Below are 24169 nucleotides of genomic sequence, written 5' to 3' on the forward strand. Positions count from 1 at the left end.
TATAAAAAGCCGAAACTATCTAGGGCATCATCTCATTCACCTCCCAATTACTCAATCGCAGATTCACAGTCCCCTCTTCTCATCTCTCCGTACACACACATATACTATATCCATGACTTCTATTGTTTTCTAGCTCTCTTTAAACCCATCTCTCTCCCCATCTCTCTCTCTCTCTCTCTAACAGTTTAGTAGTTGAGTAGTTATAGGATTATGCCCACTATGGAAACTACTGCAAATTCAAACCCCACTCAAGCTGCTGAAGAAATCAAAGTTTTAGCTAATGATGCTTTCAAAGGTTCAATCTTTTCTTGGTTTTTCTTGTTTTCTTTATGTGTGTGTCAGTGTGTGTGTGTGAAAGATTTGATTTTGATAGTGACAAAAGTTTCTTTTTAATTAATTAGAGGAACCCTTTTTGTGTAATTTACTAATTAGGTTTTATTTTGTGAATTTGTACATTTTTTGGGTTTTGAGAGTGTGTAGGTGTTTTTAATGATTAAATTTGATGGGTGTTGATGAAAGTCTTGAAATTTGATTAAATTATGATGTTTTAATGTTGATGGTGTACTATTTCACTCTTTATACAAAGTCAACCCGAAAGTTTAGAACTTGGAAAGACCCATCTGATTGTTTTATGTGGAATTGTGTTTTTCCAGCTCACAAGTATTCTCAAGCTATTGACTTGTATGGCAAAGCCATTGAATTAAGCGGTGAAAATGCTGTTTACTGGGCAAACCGTGCTTTTGCACATACTAAGCTGGAGGAGTATGGCAGTGCCATACAGGATGCGACAAAGGCGGTTGAGATTGATCCTAGATATTCCAAGGTATGATTGTATGATGAATATTATTTGCATCCTAGATGTTTTCTTGTTTTGTGTGCTATCTGTGTTTATGGGGGGTTTGAATGTGTTACAGGGTTATTATAGGCGGGGTGCGGCATATCTTGCAATGGGGAAGTTTAAAGATGCATTGAAGGATTTTCAGCAGGTTTTTCTACCCCTTTAAAGTGATCTTTCATTAGATGTCATAAGTTATCATCATTTTTATTTATCAATATTATGTTGTAAAATTTAATTGATTTACTAGTAGTATATTAGAAATAGACGTAGTAAAACAGTAACCTTCTATCTTAAAATAATTTAAATTTGTATCAGTTGGTCATGCTTTTGATTTGTTATTGGCATATTGCATGTCACCTTATATTCTTGATCAAATTGTAATATACATATCCACTATGTTAATTGCATGTAGACATGTATGAATGATACTTGTCCAGTAGTCTCTGTCTTTGTTTGCAGTAGGTGTTGACATGCATACCCTGTATATTTGTTTCTTTTCTTTGATTAGGTAAAGAAAATCTCTCCAAATGATCCTGATGCAACTAAGAAATTGAGAGAATGCGAGAAAGCTGTTATGAAGCTCAAATTTGAGGAAGCAATTGCCTTACCTGTTACTGAGAGGCGTTCAATAGCTGATTCTATAGACTATCATACTATAGGTATAGTGTGTTCAACTTTTTTGTCATCATTTTTTACGATTATCTTTTTTTAAATGCTGCTGTGCTTTGTAAATGGTTTTACTACATATTTATTACTAAAGAAACATGTCTATCTTTGCTTTGGAGATATTTTTAGAGGAAAATATCAAGGGAATATGATGAAATGCATGACAGTATGAGTTCAAATTTGATATTATCGTCCATAACAATCTATTTGGACGATATATTACTATTCAGTTACTCTTCTCTTCTGATGCGGTATATTGCCTATCACAAACTCCTTGCATATTAATTTTTGAGGTTTTGTCAAGCATTGGCTAAATCCTGGGTTATGCAAGAATTTAGTGTGTCCTGGTCCCTGGAGGTGTAAGTGGTAGATCCTAGCCGTCACTTGGTGTACAACTTAGATTTGTGTGGTGTTTGGTTTCCATCAGCGATGTTATTTTTTAGGTATCGTTCACACAGTGTGGTGGTCCTGAGTGGTCAATTGACTCAATTCTAACCAGTTGCTCAGAATACCTAGGTCACGAAACCATCATTGCACAGACTTAAAAAATAGATATACCAGCCTCTTAGGTGTCGATAGATTCTATATTGCATCCTAAGATGTTACACAGAAGCATTTTTTATTTGTCCCTTACTCACTTAGCACCTTCGTGTGGTACTTGAAATTGTACACTCTCTTTTCCATTAATAAAATTTAAATGAATCTGTTTAATGTATGTTGCAAAGAAGTTGATTGTAACAAATGGAAGATCTTTTTTAGTAGGCATTCCACACTCAAAAAATCTTGTATATAACGCAATCAAGTTTTTCTAGTTGGTGGTCTTAGTTCCCTGTTATAGTATGATGGCAGCGTTGACTTAAGTGTTCTGCTATATGACTCTTCACATCTGGGTTAATTTTGGGAGAGACTGATTAGTCAGATGGAATTTTCTGCTTTAAGTCTTCCATCGTGATGTGTTGGAAGATATCTGTATATATAGAAACATAATTGCCCAAGTCTTTTGAGGTAATTATTTTCCATGCCACCTCCTATATTTAAAGTAATTAGTGAAAGTTTTTCAAGTACTGTACTGACTGTAATTTTCCGACTTTGGCATCATATAAACCTTGTTGTAGGATTCAGGTTGTTAGCATCCATGCTTGTTTAATCCTTACCTTAGGCTAGAAATGGGCCTAGTAAAAATTCTCCCAACTCACTTTTTATTAATACGTCCTAAGAATATCTTTAGAAAGCATACTAGCTCATGCTAATTAATTAACTAGTTATGCTTTCGAGAAAGGATGCATTTAGTTATTACCATTTCCCTATCTTATTATTTTAGGGACACATCCAGACTCATCACTATTTTCCCCCCAAGTTGCTGCTGTAGCAGTTGTACTATTGGCAGTACTGGTCGTAATGATGGGAACACAAGCAGCCACAGTGGTGGCAACAGCAGCAATAGCATCATATTTGTTGTTCAGAAGGACATGGTGGGGTGGCTACATGGGCAATATCTTTACGAAGAGTCGAGCGCTTAATCTAGGTGTGAGCTTTTAGAATTAAAAAAACCAAGTTATTAAGGAAAGAGGAGACGTGGCTTTAAAATCTAGAAGAAAACCACTAAACTTGTAACTAGAAGCGATTTCTAAACCTTGATGAAATCTATAAGTTCAAAGATTGTTATAATTATGATTTTAGTCTACATATGATATATGATATGTATTGATGCTTTGCATATAAAGTGATTGACTGATGTAAAAGAAAAAAACTTGAATTCAATCAACCTTGTATAATATTGTTTTCTGGATTAACTGTAGATGTGGAATCACAGTATACTGGAGCAAGGATAGAGGGAGATGTCGTAACTTTGGAATTTGTGAAGAATATGATGGAGGATTTCAAGGCTCGAAAGTGCATACACAAAAGGTTGATGCCTAATTACGTTGATCTTCTCCCCGCCCCCTCTCTCCCCTCTAAGTCATTTCGACACTAAACATTGGTGTCTTTGTCACAGATATGCGTTCCAGATAGTCCTACAAACAAGAGATATGCTGCGAGCATTGCCATCGCTTGTTGATATAAATGTTCCTAATGGAAAACATTTTACTGTTTGTGGTGATGTCCATGGTCAGGTAGCGACTTTATGTTCTGAATATTGTAGCATACATTATGTTATCATGTAGGATCTACAATGCTTTGATTCCTGAAGCCATGTTCTTTTTCGGGTGCATATGTAATGTAGTAATGTTTTCTTAAGGATGCTGAATGTGTGTTTTGCTAAAAATTGTCTTGTTCGAATGTAGTTTTCTGGTATTACGGATATTTTTCTTGACAGATGAAACCTTGTAATTACAGGAATAAGGGATAGGCAATACCACACATGCGAGTAATACTTTTAGCATGCTAGCGTAGTTGGATTTTTATTTATCTGATATAGCCTGGCGGCCTGGTGTGAAACTCGATGAATTTCTATTAGTATGCCATATTTGGCTCTATGATATTATATCAGCCACTTCGATGAACTGCTGAACTGTGAAGTGGATGAACAATATGTGGTTTTCTTCTTCAAAAAAAATAGGGGGGTTTTCACGTCACAGTACAGTAATTAGGAGTTGAACACTCTTTATCAAATTAGGATACGAGTTTACCATTTGATATATAGTAACATATTATCCCATTTCTTCCCTTATTTTCCAAGTTAAATGGTTTTTACTTTGCATGTATTCTGTTAGGGCTTATGATTTAGTTTAGTTGAGGTGATTATTCTTTAAGTTTCTCATGTCTCTGTTCTTATTTACTTATGGATTCTGTCCCCATAGTCCAGTTCAAATTTGTAGATGAAATTCTGTCCCTGACGATGAATGATCATAATTTAAAATTCGTTTGTCCTCGTAATTTGTGTGGTCTATGCATGCATACAGTGAATGGTGTCACTCGTTGCACCGGGTCTACAAACATAGTGATTACTTTTAATCACAATAGTTTCTATTACAGGTTTGGTTTCAGTCACTTTTAGGTCTCATCCAAGTCTTACAAGCATGATAAATTCTTCCCTAACATATTTTCTTTAGTCATCGGTAATGCCCAACTGATACCTACATGTGTTGACGTTTGCAGTTTTAAAAAAAATGTGGTTTTCTTCTTCAAAAAAAATAGGGGGGTTTTCACGTCACAGTACAGTAATTAGGAGTTGAACACTCTTTATCAAATTAGGATACGAGTTTACCATTTGATATATAGTAACATATCATCCCATTTCTTCCCTTATTTTCCAAGTTAAATGGTTTTTACTTTGCATGTATTCTGTTAGGGCTTATGATTTAGTTTAGTTGAGGTGATTATTCTTTAAGTTTCTCATGTCTCTGTTCTTATTTACTTATGGATTCTGTCCCCATAGTCCAGTTCAAATTTGTAGATGAAATTCTGTCCCTGACGATGAATGATCATAATTTAAAATTCGTTTGTCCTCATAATTTGTGTGGTCTATGCATGCATACAGTGAATGGTGTCACTCGTTGCACCGGGTCTACAAACATAGTGATTACTTTTAATCACAATAGTTTCTATTACAGGTTTCAGTCACTTTTAGGTCTCATCCAAGTCTTACAAGCATGATAAATTCTTCCCTAACATATTTTCTTTAGTCATCGGTAATACACAACTGATACCTACATGTGTTGTGGTTTGCAGTTTTATGATCTGATGAATATATTTGAGCTCAATGGACTTCCATCAGATGAGAATCCATATCTGTTCAATGGAGATTTTGTGGATAGGGGGTCATTTTCATTGGAGGTCATACTTACACTTTTTGCATTTAAATGCATGTCACCATCTGGTAAGCATACGAAGTTCCTGTTGATCTTTTCTGTTTGAAATTTCAAACACATCATGTAATACCAAAAACAAAAGTAGGACTTGGAACAATTTTTCTAATTATTATGATTTTAACTCTGGCTGTAGGTTTAATTTGTTTTTTTAAATTATATCAATTCTGCATCGTTAGTTATCCATTGTTGATATTACGACTCTATGTGCCATTGTGCTGAGATCAGGCTGATCTTTGGTTTAGGAACACTGCTAATGATTTTATCATGTTAGTATATGTTTATAATCCTTATGTAGCTTGGTTGTATAACATCACCTTGATCTGAAACACAGCTATACATCTTGCTCGAGGAAATCATGAGAGCAAGAGCATGAACAAGATATATGGTTTTGAAGGGGAGGTCAAGTCTAAGCTGAATGATACGTTTGTGGAACTCTTTGCAGAAGTGTTCTGTTGTTTACCTTTGGCTCATGTGTTAAATGGCAAGGTTTTTGTGGTTCATGGAGGTCTTTTCAGTGTTGATGGGGTGAAACTGTCTGACATTAGAAAGATTGATCGGTTCTGTGAGCCTCCAGAGGAAGGTATGTTGCAAGTGAACTTCTTGCTTGATTTACTTGCGGGTCTAAAGATGTACGATTGTTGGTTGGAATCAGTATGAACCAAACTATTGATTGAAATTTCTTAATCAAGCTGAGGTTTGGTGCCCCAGTTTGTGGGAAATTAAAAATGTATAAACTTCACCACTAGACTTGCCAAATACCAGAATATATAATAACCACTAGTGGAGCGATATTGGTGTTATGGGGTCAGTGGCCCCTATCCTAGCAAAAACAAGGAAATGAAGTCTTTACATAGTTATGTTTCGACTAGGTGACTATTGTTTATTTCTCTGAACTTCAGTCTTCTACCAGTTTAAATTTAACCTGGTCCCTTTCTGTAAAACATACTGGTTTAGCTGACTGAGTCGGACCTTAACCTTGTGTGCCAAATGAAGCTAGTTAAATGGCTAACAAAGCGAGTCAAGTTTTTAATTTTGATATCACGTTCTTGATGAATTCTGATACTTGTTACTAATAAGCTATATACTTCTTGTAATCAATGATTCTTACATGCAAATTACGATAAGCTATATTTAGGACTTCATAATGTTTTACTGATAACAGTAATGTTATTATTGAATTCTAATACTTTCTATTATTTTGATTTCGGCAAGGTTTGATGTGTGAACTACTGTGGAGTGATCCACAACCGCAGCCTGGAAGAGGACCTAGCAAGCGCGGTGTAGGTCTTTCTTTCGGTGGAGATGTAACTAAAAGATTTCTACAAGAAAACAATCTAGGTATTAAACTGCTTGTTCAGAACTTCTTGTGGTTTAATTATCGGTATCCTAATGTATCCTTTGTATGCCAGATTTAGTTGTGCGCTCTCATGAAGTGAAGGATGAAGGATATGAGGTTGACCATGATGGCAAGCTAATTACCGTATTTTCTGCACCAAATTACTGTGATCAGGTAATGTTGCATTTTTGTTAAAGAAAATTATACCAAATTATAACTTTTATTTGTTTGTTTATGATTCTGTTTACATTCTGTGAATTCTGGAGAACCCATGTACCATTATCCTGCTCTTAAAATTGACATACAAAACAACCAAAACTTTTGCCTCATTGAAGAACTTAAAACTTGCAGTAGTAGGTAACCAAAGTTTATAGAATTTAATATTGGACTTCTTTAACTTGTGATGCCAGATGGGTAACAAGGGTGCTTATATTCGTTTTGAGGCCCCTGATATGAAGCCAAAGATTGTAACTTTTGCTGCAGTGGTTAGTATCTTCTGCAAACGTTATTCCTGTTTTACTTTCTAGTTTTTATTGGTTATAATAATAATTGAGGAAAGTTTCCATATTTCTAATCCAAAACGGTATGCATTGAATGCTGCAGCCACATCCTGATGTCAAACCAATGGCATATGCCAACAACTTCCTCCGTATGTTCTCTTAGAGAATGGATTGCTGATACTGTATTTGTTTACTGGTCATGCTGCTGAATTGCAATGTCATTTCAAGAAGAAGGCTGATGATTGCTTATTGTGCTGTAACTTGTAAGCTTGATCTATTTTAAATTTTTTACTAGGCTGTCCTAGATGTTACAAGACCCATCAAGTTTTTTTTGTTGCTCAAGAGTAGTTTTGAAGGGGAAAATGAAAAGCACGACTGGTAGTCTATAGTCTATAATGGATGCCTTGTCCATCCGTTTGTATTTATCAACGATTTCTTCTTTGTTATAGATTTTTTTTTCTAGTTATGTAATGATATTTTCAAATAATATTATAATTTATTGCAAGTCTCTAAAAATTGGAGAGATGCATTCTTACTAAGAATAAATCAACTCTTTGTAGACAAGCAGTTAGAACATTTTATAGAGATGACACACGAGTCAGTTGTAAAGGGATTATAGGCTTTGATAATCTGCAACTGGTTGATAGTGATTATAAGTATGCCCTTCAAAGGTTCTTGGTCAAGTGCTTCAAGAATCTGTTCATATGTTTAATGTAATGGTTGATTGGTTATAGTCTCTAGTGGAAAATTAGAAAAAAAAAAGTGAAGAAAATTTCTGAAAGATAATTATGAACCTGCGCAGAAATATATTTTCTTTGAAGAGACTACACACGTCTATTTTCGTAGTCTCTTTGTTTTTTTGCAATTAAAAAATTTGTTCAAAAAGTAGCATGTCATACGTCCCTCTTATGCTGACCTCATTTTCAGTTTTAGTCATTCCAAAATATTTGTTCATTTCCTTAAACTAATAGCAACTCCAACCAATTTTCTTCTAACATTCATCTAAAAAACTTTGAAAGTTAAAAATCTAGCCGCCTCCCTCCTCTCCTTTCCTAGGGTTTGTTTATTTTCAAGTAAATCAAGGGGCTTCTACGGGTTTTCTCCGGTGGAAAGCCCCAACCCTTCATTCTCTTTTGTCCTTATTAATTTCCCTTCAATAAAACCCAATTTTTTGGGTGTTTGTGTGTCTCTCTTTTTGGAGTGTGTGTTTTGTCTCTCCTTTTGGAGTGATTTGTTATGTTTTTGTTTAATTATGGTTGAGTTTATTTCTTGTTGAATCGGTTGAGAACGAGTTTATTGATATTCTTGGTGACCTGCAAAGCCGCGTCGAATCTGGAGCGGTGTTGATTATTGCAAGAGCTCACCTTTCACAACCAAAGATTGTTCATCTTTCACGTGTTTACACTTTCGGCATGTCTATAGCTGGTATCCGGCATGTAGATAGTTGGGGTATTTTCGGCATGTCTATAGCCGGTGTCCGGCAAGTAGATAGTTGTGGTGTCGTTTCTCCAATCTCAGTGATTGGTGTTTTTGAACATTGGGCTAACAATGGTTTTTATGTGATATGGTCAATTGCGATATTGCTATTTTCAGAGATGTTGGTACAATTTGGATTGCTCGGGATGTCTTTGATTTTGTTTTTAATTTCAAGAATTTTTAAATTCTATGTGTTAAACGACCAGGAAACAAATCGTCTAATTGTTTTTAGTATGATATTTGTTTTACCACCTGATTGTATCGACAGTTGGGGGTTTGTCCCGACTGTATTATATTGAAGTTAATGAAAGTTTTCTGCATTTGTCAAAAAAAATAGCAACTCCAACCCTAGTTATCGTGTCAACCAATATACCTATTATCTAAAATTTTGATCATTCCAACGCCGTCATTTTTGTGATATTTGATATTTTATACCTAAAAATGAATTGAATCCTAACATGTGTATGTGTATATGTATTTATTATTTTTTAATAAATATTATATATTTATTTTTTATTTAATTTTATTTAATGTTAACTGTAAAAATATTTATCAAAAAACCGTAAAAAAATCATTGTTAACCAAATTTATTAATTACTTATATAATTATTTTAATATAACATTTTGTACAATATTAATAAAATAATATGATAAATTAAATATACTTAAATGTTCTATAAAATATAAAATTAATGTTTGTTAACCAATTTTTGTCATGTTTAAAATATTACAATAATATGATCAAATATGTTTTTGTTAAATATATTTTTTATTTTCACTTAAATTAAATAAAAGAGTATTTAGCTTTATTTTTAAGATCTTTAGTAACTTTTTTCATTAAAAATGACCGTTGAAATTTAAAAATAGTCGTTTTTTAAATATAGCTAATCATTATATCTAATACCGCTGAAGCACAATTTCTTACATGTTCAGTAAATTTTATATAATATCTATATTTTACTAATATAACTAACAAATATAGCTATTACCGTTGGAGATACTCTAAAATGAATTAAATATAAATATGTTAAAATGTTACAAACATGGTATTACTTAAGGTTGTATATGAAAATTAAAATCTTAGTATAATAAAGACTTAATTGTATTTTGTATACCTGAATAATGTTAATTTTGTATGAAATGACTAAAATTTTATTCATGCCAACGTGATGGCTAAATTTTAATTTTTTTATAATGTAGGGGCTCCTTAATTCAGCCGTTAAATATTAACAATTATAGGGGTAAAATTATCAAAACATGTTTAAATTATTATAATATGCACATGCATCGTTTTTTTTTATGCTTAACATATTATTTGGACTCAAAATTTTTATGATAGCTTAATCGGAGTCCTACTAAGTATTAGTAAAAAGTTGAAATTTATTTAAAAAAATTTTAATTTATTAAAACTATTTCGGAATAGCTTATGTAATTAGAAAAATGTATATATAATATCAGTCTTTAATTCCTTTTTTATGATGAACAAATATTTTGACTTGAATATTTTATGATATCTTATTCAATATCCTAATAAACACTAGTTAGTATTTTGGATTTATATAAGAAATATTTAATTTATTAAAAATTAAACATAAAGTTTATGTAATAAAAAATCATTTTTTATGTTTAAACTAATTTTTTAACTTATTTTTTTTATTTCAGCTTAATCCGTGTGCCGGAAAGTACTAGTAAAAATTTGGTATTTATTTAAAATATTTTCATATTAATAAAATCATTAAAAGATGAATATATATACATATTTTAATTATATAAATGGTTTTTGACAATTCTCTGAATTCATTAATATTTAATTAAAAATTTAACCGTTAAAGTGCGGAGCCTCTATGTTATAAAAAAATAAAAATTTAACCATTATATTGGCATGACTTTTTTTTTTAATTATTTTCGTATAAAATTATTATTATTCGCATATACAAAATTTAGTTAAGTCTACAATAAATCGGCTGAAACCAGGATTTTAATTGATGGACAAAGTAGGTATGATGGAAGGTAACCGAATGAGTCTCGACAAAGTAGGTATGATGGAAGGTAACCGAATGAGTCTCGTTAGCAATAGGAGATTACCACCCCTTGAGAATTGTTGTCTCAAGTTTGGGGTTAACTCTAACTCTGCATAATATTTCTTGGAATTGATACTCACAGTAATAAATATAAATCTAATTATTTATATAAAAATAATATTTGTTTACCCGCGGGGTTGTACCATTATATTTCTTGAAATTGATATTCATTGTAAAAGATATAAGCTTAATTATTCATATAAAAATAATACTTGTTATCCGCAGGGCTGTATTTTTTTGGGTATAAATGTTGTAATTTGATAAATAATTATAAACGGCCAGGTATGAAATAATCTATCTATATTATTATTATATTATATTAACCGGAATGTGATATAATTTGATATATCTTTTTTTAGTTAGTTTGGTTATCACTTTTATAACCGTCGAATCTTTTTAATCAAGTGATCAATACTGTTAAATTTAAATACTAAAAGAATGCACAACACTCAAACTCTCATATTCGAATCCCGCCAACAACAAATATATTATTATTTTATACAATGCTAAAACTCTCAGGTCCGAACTCCGCCGAGAACAAATATTTATATTTTTATTTATATGCGACCCAGTATCGAATCCTACCAATAACAAATATTTATATTATTATTTGTAAATATACTAATAAGGTAATGATTCAAAAAAATTATTATTATTTTAAATAAGATATAAATATTAATGAAGAACCGTGCACGGGTTGTAAAGCTGGTAATAGTAATAACACGAACGATTAATATTATTAATTACAGTTATGGTTATATTTGTAAAATAAGAGTAATGTGATATCTCATTCGTTTCTCCCATTTATTTATTTTAAATTCTACATGTAAGTTATATTTTATTATTTATATTATAAAAATGTTTTTCTTAGGCAATTAACAAAAAAATTAGCTATTTTATAGATCGAAATTTTCTCCTTTTTTTAGAGTAAAATGTGTGTAAAGTGACCGGGTTTAGTCATTGAAAGACATAATACCATATTAAAATTATTGAATATATTAATTTATGTAATTTACATATCAATTTAAAAAAATATATAATCTTATTCTTTTAATGATTTTGTTTAATAATTACTTCATATGTACACTGTTTAAATGCTCGCAAATGGTTCGTCAAAACAAAAAATATGCTCGCAAGTGGTCGTGTTTGATCAAAATGAATTGATTTGAAAACATCTTGTTAAAACCCGATTTTAATTAACAAAATACCTAATATTTGCCTCATTTACTGAATTTACACTCGTTAGTTTAAAGTCTATGTCTACATATATTATTGAATCTCGGTTATAATAAATTAACTAAATTATTCTACTCACGTATAGCATATCAAAGAATTTTTTTATACATTTTATATAGTATGAAAATAAAATTTGTATTAAATCATATTTTATTTTATTTTTATCCATATTTCATAAATTATAAGTTTTGACCATAAATGAACGAATTTTATTAAATATTACTGTCTTTGAACAAAATTGTATTGGCATGTCAATAAGATTAAATAATATATAAAATCTACTCAAATTATCTACATCGCCTCTCATTCGAAATGTTTTAGTGAATTTGGAAATTGAAGTTGAACCTTTAGTAAAAAAGCTTCTAGGTTTGTTTGTGCAAATGAGCCTAAAAAATTCAAATAAATGAATCAAGGGCTTTTTTGAAAAATAACTAATACTAAAAATATTTTTATAAAAATATTATTATCTTTAAAAATTATAAAAATATATTTTTATTTACAAAAATATTATTTTTCATTTTTTTTTTGCAAAAATACGGATTTTTACAAATTGATTCAACTAGTGCAACATTCGACGAATTTCTCCAATTTCATGTGACCTCGTGCAACCAAAAAACTCGATTTAACTAGTTACATGTCTGCTTGATTTTGGTTGATACCGTATTTTTTTCGAAAAAATCAAAAGATAAAAAAATACAAAAAAACTTATAAAAGTTAGGTATTTATATAATTTATCAAGAATCAATTAAGAAGATTTCTCTTAATACTCTTTAAACACTCGTAAGGATCTTTCAAGTTGCAACCCATAGTATGAACAATATAAACTTGATTACAGTACAAGATGGGCTATAATTTATTTAATTTTTTATCTTAGTTAACCCGCAGCCGCTACCCTTCGGGTATGCACCGGTAAACCCTACGGACTCACACAATAGCCTGCAAACCACGTGAACCAAGGTAAACCGCATTTAAGCGACAAACTCTGACTCAGGAGGCATAATCATAAATTCTCCTCCCGTGAGATTCGAACATGTGACCAAGAGGATAATTATCCCCTCTTTAACCAGCTGAGTCAACCCTTGCGGGTAAGATGTGCTATAATTAGCTAGATTACCAGAAGACTTCATGCACTTGAATATGTATCCACCATGATACAGACCAAGAAACAATTTTAATTATCTAGACTCCCTCTTTCATCTCCTTTGAAATATTTCAAACAAAAGAATCAATTAATAAAATTCATGTTGCGGCTCTTAATAACTTCAACACTCGCAATTTGAGAATATTACCTATTGTTCTTCTGCACAATATTTCTCCTTATCGCTTCGAGACTAGGTAAGAATGGCAACTAAGTTTAGACACGTTACGATAGAAACATGTATAAAAAACACAAGTGCGGTTAAATAATAAATTTTTTTGTTCTATATTCTGCAGAAGTTCAGGCATCTAACTTGTATTTGAGAAACAGAAACTACAATACAGACAAACTGTATGCTTTAAATTAAATCTTTCTTGTATAACTTATGTACTTCTGTTAAAAAAAAGACCAAGTTTTACTCTAACCAAGAATCAATAGAAAAAGATCATTTCTTAGAAGTAGAAAGTAAAAAAGAAGATCTAAAGAAGTCAAATTATATCATGACAGTTATATTTTAATCCCTCCGTCCCGACCAATTGTTTACATTTTGTTTTAGTACGGAATTTAACAAATATATATAAAGTATTTTAATCCCTCCGTCCCGACCAATTGTTTACATTTGGTTTGGGTACGGAATTTAACAAATATATATAAAGTAGTGAAAAAAAAATGTGAGTGAAATAGTGGGACCCATTGATTTCTAATGTATAAAAATGAGATAGTGGAGTAAAAGTAGTGTGAAAATGGAAAAAAGTGGGAAAGTGGTGGGACCCATTTACTATTTTTGATAAAAGAACTAGATGAGACATCCAAAAAGGAAAGTGTAAAGAAATGGTTGGGACAAAGGGAGTATCTCACAACCAAACCATGGTTATTACTTCTTAAAAATAATACATGTTCGAGAAAATATACTTTAGATTTCTTCGTCAAGTTGATTTTTGAGTTTTCAACAATAGTGCTAGGCCCCCAACCTGATCATATTACACAAAATTTTATTCATCAGGAAAAATTAGAACATTTCAAGTGCAAGCCATGCTACATTATCATAACACACGAAAGATGTTACGAAAAGATAGTGATACCTCCGTAAAAAAATGTGGCTTGAAAGTAGCACCATCGTACATAATTGAACTTGTCTGCTCCTTTATTCTGATCAAGCGAACAACTTTCAGTTTCAAATATAATAGTTAAAAGATTAAATGGAATACATCTAGTCTATACAAAATATCAGTCCCGGATTGTAAAAAGTCAAAATACATAAAATTATAGAGAACGATTAGTTATAAATCCCTGCAACTTGATCATTAATCATTTTCAAATGGACATGGTTATAACTCTATCCTTAATATATGATATATATAAATATTCGACAACAATGCGATATCAAAATTTTCTTGAATCCATTGTGCCGAAATAGTAGAATTTAAAATATGATTTAATTCATATTAGGCATGTTTAGTATTATATCCAATACTATCAAGATATAGTCATTATATGTTTTGGTTTTGAACTTGAAGTCTTGAACAACTTTTTCTTTAAAATCGTACTTATTAAAAAAATAAAACTACCACACCAAATTCAAACTCAAAATCTGTAAATATAGAAGGGATACATTCCACAACATACACCACGTACATCACAGGTTCATATAGTAACGTAAAAACTTATATGCATTAATGAATTATATATATGTGTGATTCAATTTATTTAGACAAGCGACAGTTTTATCCAGATGTCACATTTGCTTTTACCCTTACTAATTAATTTTATATTCAGTAACACAATTTATCAATATTATTTTTTATTCTACCTTGTCAAATTACCCAACAATTTTTTTTATATAATACATAAAAGTTGAATTATATCAATTCTTTGAGACTAAAAACACTTACGAGCATCCTCCTTTTGATATAGATGCGTCGATATTTTATTGGAGCATTTTCTTCATTATTTTATGCAAAAAACATATTATGTGCATCAATTTGGATAAAGAGAAAGATTAATGACTTTTGTGATAAAAAACATTGTACACGTTAAATATATAAAAAATAATGGATCTTTGTATTTTCTGGATAAACATTCATATTGTAAAAGTATTGGGTTAAATTTGTTAACATGATTATGGTTGATATATATCTTAACTCAAATTAAAAATCTAAAAAATGATCTTTATTTATCGGAATCTTTTTACAAATAAAAAACCAGAACTGAAATTTGAACTATGCGATTATAATCTAATAAAATTTTTGATGGGATTAATAAAAAACTCAAATTTTAATTAAAACTCAAAACTATTTAAATCCACATCGATATAAAATCTGGACATGTTTCGTTTTAATCCAACTAATTTATCAAAAGAAAAAGTATGCATCCATCGATTTACATGAAATGAACAACATTATATGTATCTTAAAGTTATCGAATATGAAGAACAATTTAAAGATATATATCTACTGGAACCACCCTCGCTTCTTTTACGGGAGGTCGGGCGTTCTGAAACGTAAAATGTGTGTGTAAGTGTGTTAATTATAAAAGAAAAACTTACTAGCATATCTCGATACAATCTTATTGCGAAGAATCTTGAAGATATAATTGGAAGAAAATCATCTCGATACAATCTTCTTGTGAAGCATCTTGCATGTATAGTTAGAAGAAAATCAAGCATAAATAACACAAAGATAAGTAAATCGAGCAAAAATCAAGAAGAAAATAACAATTTATTTTAATTTTATACTATTTTATTGGTGATACTTTGTGGTATAACCAAAAATTGGTGGAATAACTATCGATTAGTGTAAATGTAAAATCCGGTTTAAAAAGTAACAAGAAATTGAGGGGGAAGTTTAAAAGAAGAAATATCGATGATGGTGTGAATATATTGAGTGAAAAATAATAGTTGATGAACGAGGATGATATATAGTGATATAGAAGGATTTGGAATCATGTTGAAGATTCAAGAAGGTGCTTGAATATGAATGATGATAATATTGATTGGGTCATGGTCTAATATAATCTGACTTATAGCAAAAACTAGAAACCCATAATTTATTAACAACCCAACCCAACTAATAGCCCAACTCATTGAGTCAGTAGACATGGGAAATTATTAACAAACGCCTTTGTTGGATTTTTAACGCAGCGGGGGCATGGCAAAACACTTTTACACATACAAAATCCAAATAAAAATATACAGATCATGAATAAAAATTCGAGGGATCGAATCTAACCTTTTAAAATAATTCGGAGACAACGATCAGAGATCCTTAACAGTTGCTCCTCAAGTGTGAAGCACTCCAACGGTATCCACCAAGAAAACGATGTTAAGGAGGAGGAAGTAGGTGGAGAGAATTGAGTTTTCCAAACTTTTTGGGTTTTCGGGTTCGATGTGGGTTCCAATAAAATAGGGTCTATAATAGTGTATTTATAGGCAAAATTTTCAGCTGAAATTTTCCCATAAATAATATTATTATTATCCCATTTATTATTCTCATTAATAATTAAAATACCTTTTAATCATTAATCCTTTTTCTAAACACTTTAGAAATAATTCTCTCTCTTGATTTAATTTCCAAAAATTAAATCCTTTAATTAATAATATTAAGAACTTTTCTTAATTAATTTATAATCAATTAAATCTCATTTAATCAATTATTAAATTTGCCAATTAATTATTTATTTATTTCATAAATAAATAATTATTAGCCATTATTAATTAATTCATCCACCATTAAATCATTCTCTTTTAATGGTGTGACCCTGTAGGTTCAATATTAAGCTGATAGTAGAAATAAATAATAATAAAATTATTTTATCATTATTTATATAAATTCTCTAATTTATTAAATATGATTAATTAATTAATCACATTTATTCTACTTCGTGAGGGATACTTCTCAGCATATCGCGACTATCCGGATAATATGAATTCACTGCTTAGAATATCAAGAACCTATTCAGTGAATAGTTACCGTACAATAAACTCCTTCTACCCTACAATGTCCCGATTAAATATAAGGCATGGATCTCGTGTCAAGCCTATCTAATTTAATCACTTGCTTACCATTTACTATGCGTAGTTCTATGCAAATTAGAAACTCCTTTCTAATTTCATTCACTCTGGCCAGAGATTCCTGAACTAGCATAAGTGGATCAGCCTTGAACATTCGCTTCCTTCACTGGAAGGGGTAGATCCTTTATTGATCATACACTATCTTCGTGTACAAATTCCTATACCCAGAAGAGCCCTAATAATTGTCCCTGGAGACTAAGAACTAAACCAAAACATAGTTCAGTGTACACAAGATGACTATGATGACCTCAAGTCTAAGGATACTTGTACAACTATCACTATGTGAACAACTGCTGACATGTGAGTGAACTCCATCAGTTGTTCAGCTGAGCGAGTCATGTTCAGTGAACTTATTCTATAATAAGCACCTACATACTAGCTATAGTGTCACCACACAAATGTCTATGAGAACAGACATCCTTCATAATGAAGCAAGCATAGTATGTACCGATCTTTGCGGATTATTAATTACCAGTTAGTAATCCTACGACCAGGAACTATTTAAGTTTAGAGTTATCATCTTTTTAGGTCTCACTATTATGATCTCATCATAATCCATAAAAAGCTTTACTTTAAACTATGATATATCTTATTTAAACACTTAAATAGATAGAGCCCGTAATAAAAATAAAACAAGTCTTTTATTAAAATCAATGAAATCAAAACAGATTATATAAAAAGTTATTCCTAAATCCTCATACATGATTGGACTTAGGACATATTCCTTTTAATCTCTCACTTGTACTAAAGCCAATCACTCTGGTATCTAATACCCATCTTGTCTTTATGACGATCAAAGTGACTTTCATAAAGTAGCTTTGTGAGTGGGTCTGCTATGTTGTTATGTGTGCCAACTCTAATTCAATACAATACAAGAAATGTTACCGCACTCCCACTAACCCTTTTGTAGACGTATGGTTCATCTTCGTTTTTGATAAAATCATACTCTTTGACTGTCTCATCAAAACGTATGTTCCATCTACGAGAAGCTTGCTTTAAACCATTTATGGTTCGCAGTAGCTTACACACTAGGTTTTCATTTCCCTTGGAAAGAAAACCATCTGGCTATATGCCAGATCTCATAGTCGTAGTAAGTAGCAATCGCAAGCAAAATCCGAACTGATTTTAACAGGGCTACAGGTAAAAAGTTTCATCAAAGTCAATCCATTGCCTTTGTTTGAATCCTTTTGCCACAAACCTGGCCTTATAGGTCTCCACCTGGCCATCTGTTATAATCTATCTTTTGTATACCGTATACATAGATTCCATTCTGGATTTCATGGCACTTTGCCATTTCTCTGATTCAACACTACTCATAGCCTCATTATAGGTCACAGGGTCGTCATCATCAATGATCGACAACTCATTGTCATTCTCAATGACAAGGCCATATTACCTCTCAGGTCGGCGAGACACTCTCCCTGATATATGAATGGGCTGTTCCACAAAAGGTTGTTCAGTCAGAACAGGTGTTTCCACTTGATCCGTAGTAGTTTGTGCTTCTTGAACTTCATCAAGTTCAATTTTGCTCCCACTGTTTCCTTCAAGGATAAACTCCTTTTCCAAGAAGGTAGCATGTTTGGAGACAAACACCCGATGATCGGTGTAAAAGTAATACCCTAAAGTCTCTTTAGGATATCCCACAAAACCACATTTTACGGATCGATATTCCAGCTTATCTGGGTCAACTTTCTTGACATAAGCTGGATATCCCCAAATCTTAACGTGTTTAAGACTCGGTTTCCTTTCTTTCCATATCTCATACGAAGTTTGAGGAACAGATTTTGGAAGGCACCATATTCAGTAAATATGCTGAGGTTTCCAATGTATAACCCCATAGGAATACTGGAAGATTTGCATAGCTCAACATGGACCGAACTATGTCTAACAAAGTTCGATTTCTCCTTTCAGATACCAATCTGGAGGAGTCCAGTGGGAGACTATACCATTTACTTAGAGATAATCTAGAAACACTCCATTAAAGTATTCACCACCTCGATCTGATCGAAGAGTTATAATACTATGTTTGGTTGTTTCTCCACTTCATACTTATATTCTTTGAACTTTTCAAAGGCCTCAGACTTGTGTTTCATCAAACACATATCTGAATCCAGATCTATCATCTCTGAAAGCAATGAAGTATGAAATTCCACCCATGGCTTGCGTAGACATTGGTCCACATACATCTGTGTGTACCATTCCTAGCAAATTTGCAGCCCTCTCTCCATTTCCACTAAATGGAGACTGCAGTGCCACTATAAAGTGAGATTTTCATCATCCCTTTTCTTTTATTAGTTTGTTCAATCTGAAGTAAATTATGTCACATTTATACAGACCATTATTTAAAGTACCACGTCCATAAAGAATATTATTTCTAAGAATGGAACATTCATTATTCTCAATAATAAATGAAAATCCAGCCAAGTCTAACATGAGAATAATATTCCTCACAATCGAGGGAACAAAATAACAATTATTTAAAACAATAGTCTTGCCCGTAGGCATATGTAAATGAAATGATTCTACATCTTCAGCAGCAACTCTTGCTCCATTTCCCATCAGTAGAATCACCTCCTCTTCCTCAAGAGTCCTACTTCTCCTTGGTCCCTGCAAAAATTGCAGATTTGAGAACCACAGGCGGTATCTAATACCCAAGTAGAAATTTGATTTAATGACATATTCACTTCTATCATGAACATACCTGAATCAGAAGCGGTAGTCGCACTACCCTTCTTCTACTTAAATTCTGCAAGGTAAACCTTGCAGTTCCTCTTCCAGTGCCCCACCTTATTACAGTGAAAGCAAACAACTTTGCTCTTGGGGTCTTCAGCTTTTGGTGGAACCGGCATTTTCTCACCTACTTTCTTCTTCTTGGAAGGGTTCCTCTTCCTTTTCTTAGGATTGGAACCTTCACCAATTAGAAGAACAGAACTCTTCTTAGGGGGGAAATTCGATTCCGCAGTCTTCAACATGTTGTGGAGTTCAGGCAGGCTGACATCCAACTTATTCATGTGAAAGTTCACAACAAACTGCGAGAACGAACTCGGAAGCAATTGCAAGACCAAGTCTTGGCTCAGCACCCCATCCATGGCAAAACCAAGTTGTCCAAGACGTTCAATCAAATTGATCATCTTAAGTACATGGTCATTCACAGATGATCCCTCAGACATCCTACAACCGAACAGCTCCTTCGATATCTCATATCGAGCTGTCCTCCCCGCCACATCATACAACTCTTGTATATGCATGAGGATAGTGTGAGCATCCATATGCTCATGTTGCTTCTGTAGATCAATGTTCATGGAAGCTAGCATGATGCATTGAACAATATTTGCATCATCTATCCACTTACGATACACAACATGTTCATCATTATGTGCATCACTAGCAGGTTCAGTAGGCCTAGATGAGTCAATCACGTATTCCAGCTTCTCAATCCTGAGAACAATTCTCAAGTTTCGAAGCCAGTCAGCATAATTAGGACCAGTCAATTTGTGAACATCCAGTATGCTCCTGAGTGATAGTGCAGAAGACATAACGTACAAAGTAAATCTGTAAATGATAAACACATAACAACACTTAGCAAATATTCGATTTCATTTCAAAACACTATATGAATCAGGTCTTTATTCATAAGTGGCTCCCACTAGTTTATATAATTTATTCAACCCCCTACGTGAAAAATTAAGTATTCATAATGCTAGTGGGAATAGGGATCCTACATTCCATTACACGACCCCGGCTGTAGTACGAACCGCCATGTAATGTTTAATAGGCAGACAACTCTTGTCAATTACATCTCATGTTATTCCCTAATCAAACTTTAGCCTCTTGAATAATTGAGTCTCGGCTGTAGCACGAAAAACTCAATATTCTAAGTCAAGTCTAACCCAACATTCCGTACAGTTGAATCAGTCCCCAAAGGCCCACGGCTGTAGCACGTACCGACCTTTAGATTCTTATTCAATGTACACATCTCTATGTAATAGACAAGTATTTCTTATTTCGAAATCAAAGCCCTCGGCTGTAGCACGAACCGACAATGATTCAAAAATAAGAACTACTTTCTATCATGTTGGAAGGCTATGACCGACACAAGCCCGTTGTGTCATTGGCCAATTACTACTTGATATTATTTAATTTTAGAGGGATTATATTACGTTACAATCATAATCATATTATAAAGAGATTCTTCCTTTTAAATTAAATATTTCAAATCAATAATCAATAATCAGATGATTCCCAGATCGGGTGGAGCATTGTCAAGAGACGTCACTTCATAACCCTTTCTTACAGATAGAAATCTGTTGTTGACAGAATCATCCTTTCTCTCATATTGAAAATTCATATTCAATTACGTGTTTCATAAACACAATAATCTCATGATTGTATTCATAATATTATTATTAAGGTTATGAAACAATTTCACTATACTAGGTTGTCTAACAAACGCCTTATGTTTATTTAAGTTCACCTAAATCTATCATCGCATGATAAACTAAGCATATATCACATATATCAACATGAATAAACATCAAGGTAGACATGTTATATCATCTAGCATATTAGTCTAAGCATTATACATCTCTATGTATCACATGAAGCATTTAAAAGCAAATAAAAACAGTCAAAAACAGCTTTAAAACACTTCATGGAAATATAAACAGTTCAAAACTTTTATATAAACTAAAATTGATCACTCCATTAGATCCGTCTCGGGAAAACGAATCCAACGGTATATTGCACGCCCAAAACGGAGTTACGAAACTCCCAGAAAATCAATTTTAAAATCAACAGACGGGCTGTAACGCATTACAAGAACGCGTTACAAGCCCTGTAACGCATTTCGGTGATGCGTTAAACCCCTTTTAAGCCATTAAAGGGTGTAACGCATTCCTTGAATGCGCCACAGGTGTGTAACGCATTCCCGGAATGCGTTACACCCCTATTTTTTTTTCTTTTTCAGCAGCCGCCGCCGCCTTTTCTTTCTCGAACTCCGTGCAAGTCAGACCTTCTTTCTGCCTGACATCCTTTCCGTGCAGCAACAAAACATACAACAGACTTTGTACAGATAACAGAGACAATACAAACATATATATATATATATATATATATATATATATATATATATACTATATATACATGTATTTATACTTATTTAATTACGAATTTAATTACAAGAACTTCAAAAATTCATAATAAAAAATCTATACATCCTAAAATTATGAAAAAAATACCCAGACGATCTACAACACTTGTAGAACCCAGATCAACATTCAAAATTATTCTGAGAAACGATTTCTCATCAGACAAAATTAATCCATGATAAAACTTGTAAAAATCATAATTAATTCATACAAGCACATAAAATTCTGAAATTTTTACCACAGATCTATATGCATACAACCTATGCTCTGATACCATTGTTGGATTTTTAACGCAGCGGGGGCATGGCAAAACACTTTTACACATACAAAATCCAAATAAAAGCATACAGATCATGAATAAAAATTCGAGGGATCGAATCTAACCTTTTAAAATAATTCGGAGACAACGATCAGAGATCCTTAGCAGTTGCTCCTCAAGTGTGAAGCACTCCACCGGTATCCACCAAGAAAACGATGTTAAGGAGGAGGAAGGAGGTGGAGAGAATTGGGTTTTCCAAACTTTTTGGGTTTTCGGGTTCGATGTGGGTTCCAATAAAATAGGGTCTATAATAGTGTAAGTATAGGAAAAATTTTCAGCTGAAATTTTTCCATAAATAATATTATTATTATCCCATTTATTATTCTCATTAATAATTAAAACACCTTTTAATCATTAATCCTTTTTCTAAACACTTTAGAAATAATTCTCTCTCTTGATTTAATTTCCAAAAATTAAATCCTTTAATTAATAATATTAAGAACTTTTCTTAATTAATTTATAATCAATTAAATCCCATTTAATCAATTATTAAATTTTCCAATTAATTATTTATTTCATAAATAAATAATTATTAGCCATTATTAATTAATTCCTCTACCATTAAATCATTCTCTTTTTATGGTGTGACCCTGTAGGTTCAATATTAAGCCGGTAGTAGAAATAAATAATAATAAAACTATTTTATCATTATTTATATAAATTCTCTAATTTATTAAATATGATTAATTAATTAATCACATTTATTCTACATCGTGAGGGATACTTCTCAGCATATCGCGACTATCCGGATAATATGAATTCACTGCTTAGAATATCAAGAACCTATTCAGTGAATAGTTACCGTACAATAAACTCCTTCTACCCTACAATATCCCGATTAAATACAAGGCATGGATCTCGTGTCAAGCCTATCTAATTTAATCACTTGCTTACCATTTACTATGCGTAGTTCTATGCAAATTAGAAACTCCTTTCTAATTTCATTCACTCTGGCCAGAGATTCCTGAACTAGCATAAGTGGATCAGCCTTGAACATTCGCTTCCTTCACTGGAAGGGGTAGATCCTTTATTGATCATACACTATCTTCGTGTACAAATTCCTATACTCAGAAGAGCCCTAATAATTGTCCCTGGAGACTAAGAACTAAACCAAAGCATAGTTCAGTGTACACAAGATGACTATGATGACCTCAAGTCTAAGGATACTTGTACAACTATCACTATGTGAACAACTGCTGACATGTGAGTGAACTCCATCAGTTGTTCAGCTGGGCGAGTCATGTTCAGTGAACTTATTCTATAATAAGCACCTACATACTAGCTATAGTGTCACCACACAAATGTCTATGAGAACAGACATCCTTCATAATGAAGCAAGCATAGTATGTACCAATCTTTGCGGATTATTAATTACCAGTTAGTAATCCTACGACCAGGAACTATTTAAGTTTAGAGTTATCATCTTTTTAGGTCTCACTATTATGATCTCATCATAATCCATAAAAAGCTTTACTCTAAACTATGATATATCTTATTTAAATACTTAAATAGATAGAGCCCGTAATAAAAATAAAACAAGTCTTTTATTAA

At 32.2% G+C, this 24169-nt stretch overlaps 1 protein-coding gene across 2 annotated transcripts; it reads left to right on the forward strand.

Moving 5' to 3' along the window:
- On the forward strand, nucleotides 1–7716 carry LOC141711786 (serine/threonine-protein phosphatase 5). 2 transcript variants are annotated; one of them, XM_074514465.1, is made up of 13 exons: nucleotides 1–295; nucleotides 654–823; nucleotides 915–986; nucleotides 1347–1497; nucleotides 2826–3029; nucleotides 3304–3412; nucleotides 3501–3618; nucleotides 5177–5324; nucleotides 5648–5896; nucleotides 6529–6654; nucleotides 6726–6826; nucleotides 7063–7137; nucleotides 7256–7716. In XM_074514465.1, exons 1-13 carry the CDS (start codon nucleotides 211–213, stop codon nucleotides 7313–7315), a joined length of 1668 nt encoding a protein of 555 aa, XP_074370566.1. In that variant the 5' UTR covers nucleotides 1–210; the 3' UTR covers nucleotides 7316–7716. The 2 variants fall into 2 exon arrangements, with proteins under 2 accessions (XP_074370566.1, XP_074370567.1); XM_074514466.1 differs by lacking the exon at nucleotides 2826–3029 and having other exon boundaries at nucleotides 3–295.
- The last annotated feature ends 16453 nt before the right edge of the window (nucleotides 7717–24169 follow it).

Source organism: Apium graveolens, chromosome 3 (genome assembly GCF_009905375.1).
Source record: "Apium graveolens cultivar Ventura chromosome 3, ASM990537v1, whole genome shotgun sequence".
NCBI lineage: Eukaryota > Viridiplantae > Streptophyta > Magnoliopsida > Apiales > Apiaceae > Apium > Apium graveolens.

Coding starts and splice junctions, on each gene's coding strand:
- LOC141711786 (XM_074514465.1), top strand. CDS start 211: ATGCCCACTATGGAAACTACTGCAAATTCAAACCCCACTCAAGCTGCT. Junction 3,413..3,500: donor CGAAAGTGCATACACAAAAG/GTTGATGCCTAA, acceptor TCTTTGTCACAG/ATATGCGTTCCAGATAGTCC. Junction 3,619..5,176: donor GTGGTGATGTCCATGGTCAG/GTAGCGACTTTA, acceptor TGTGGTTTGCAG/TTTTATGATCTGATGAATAT.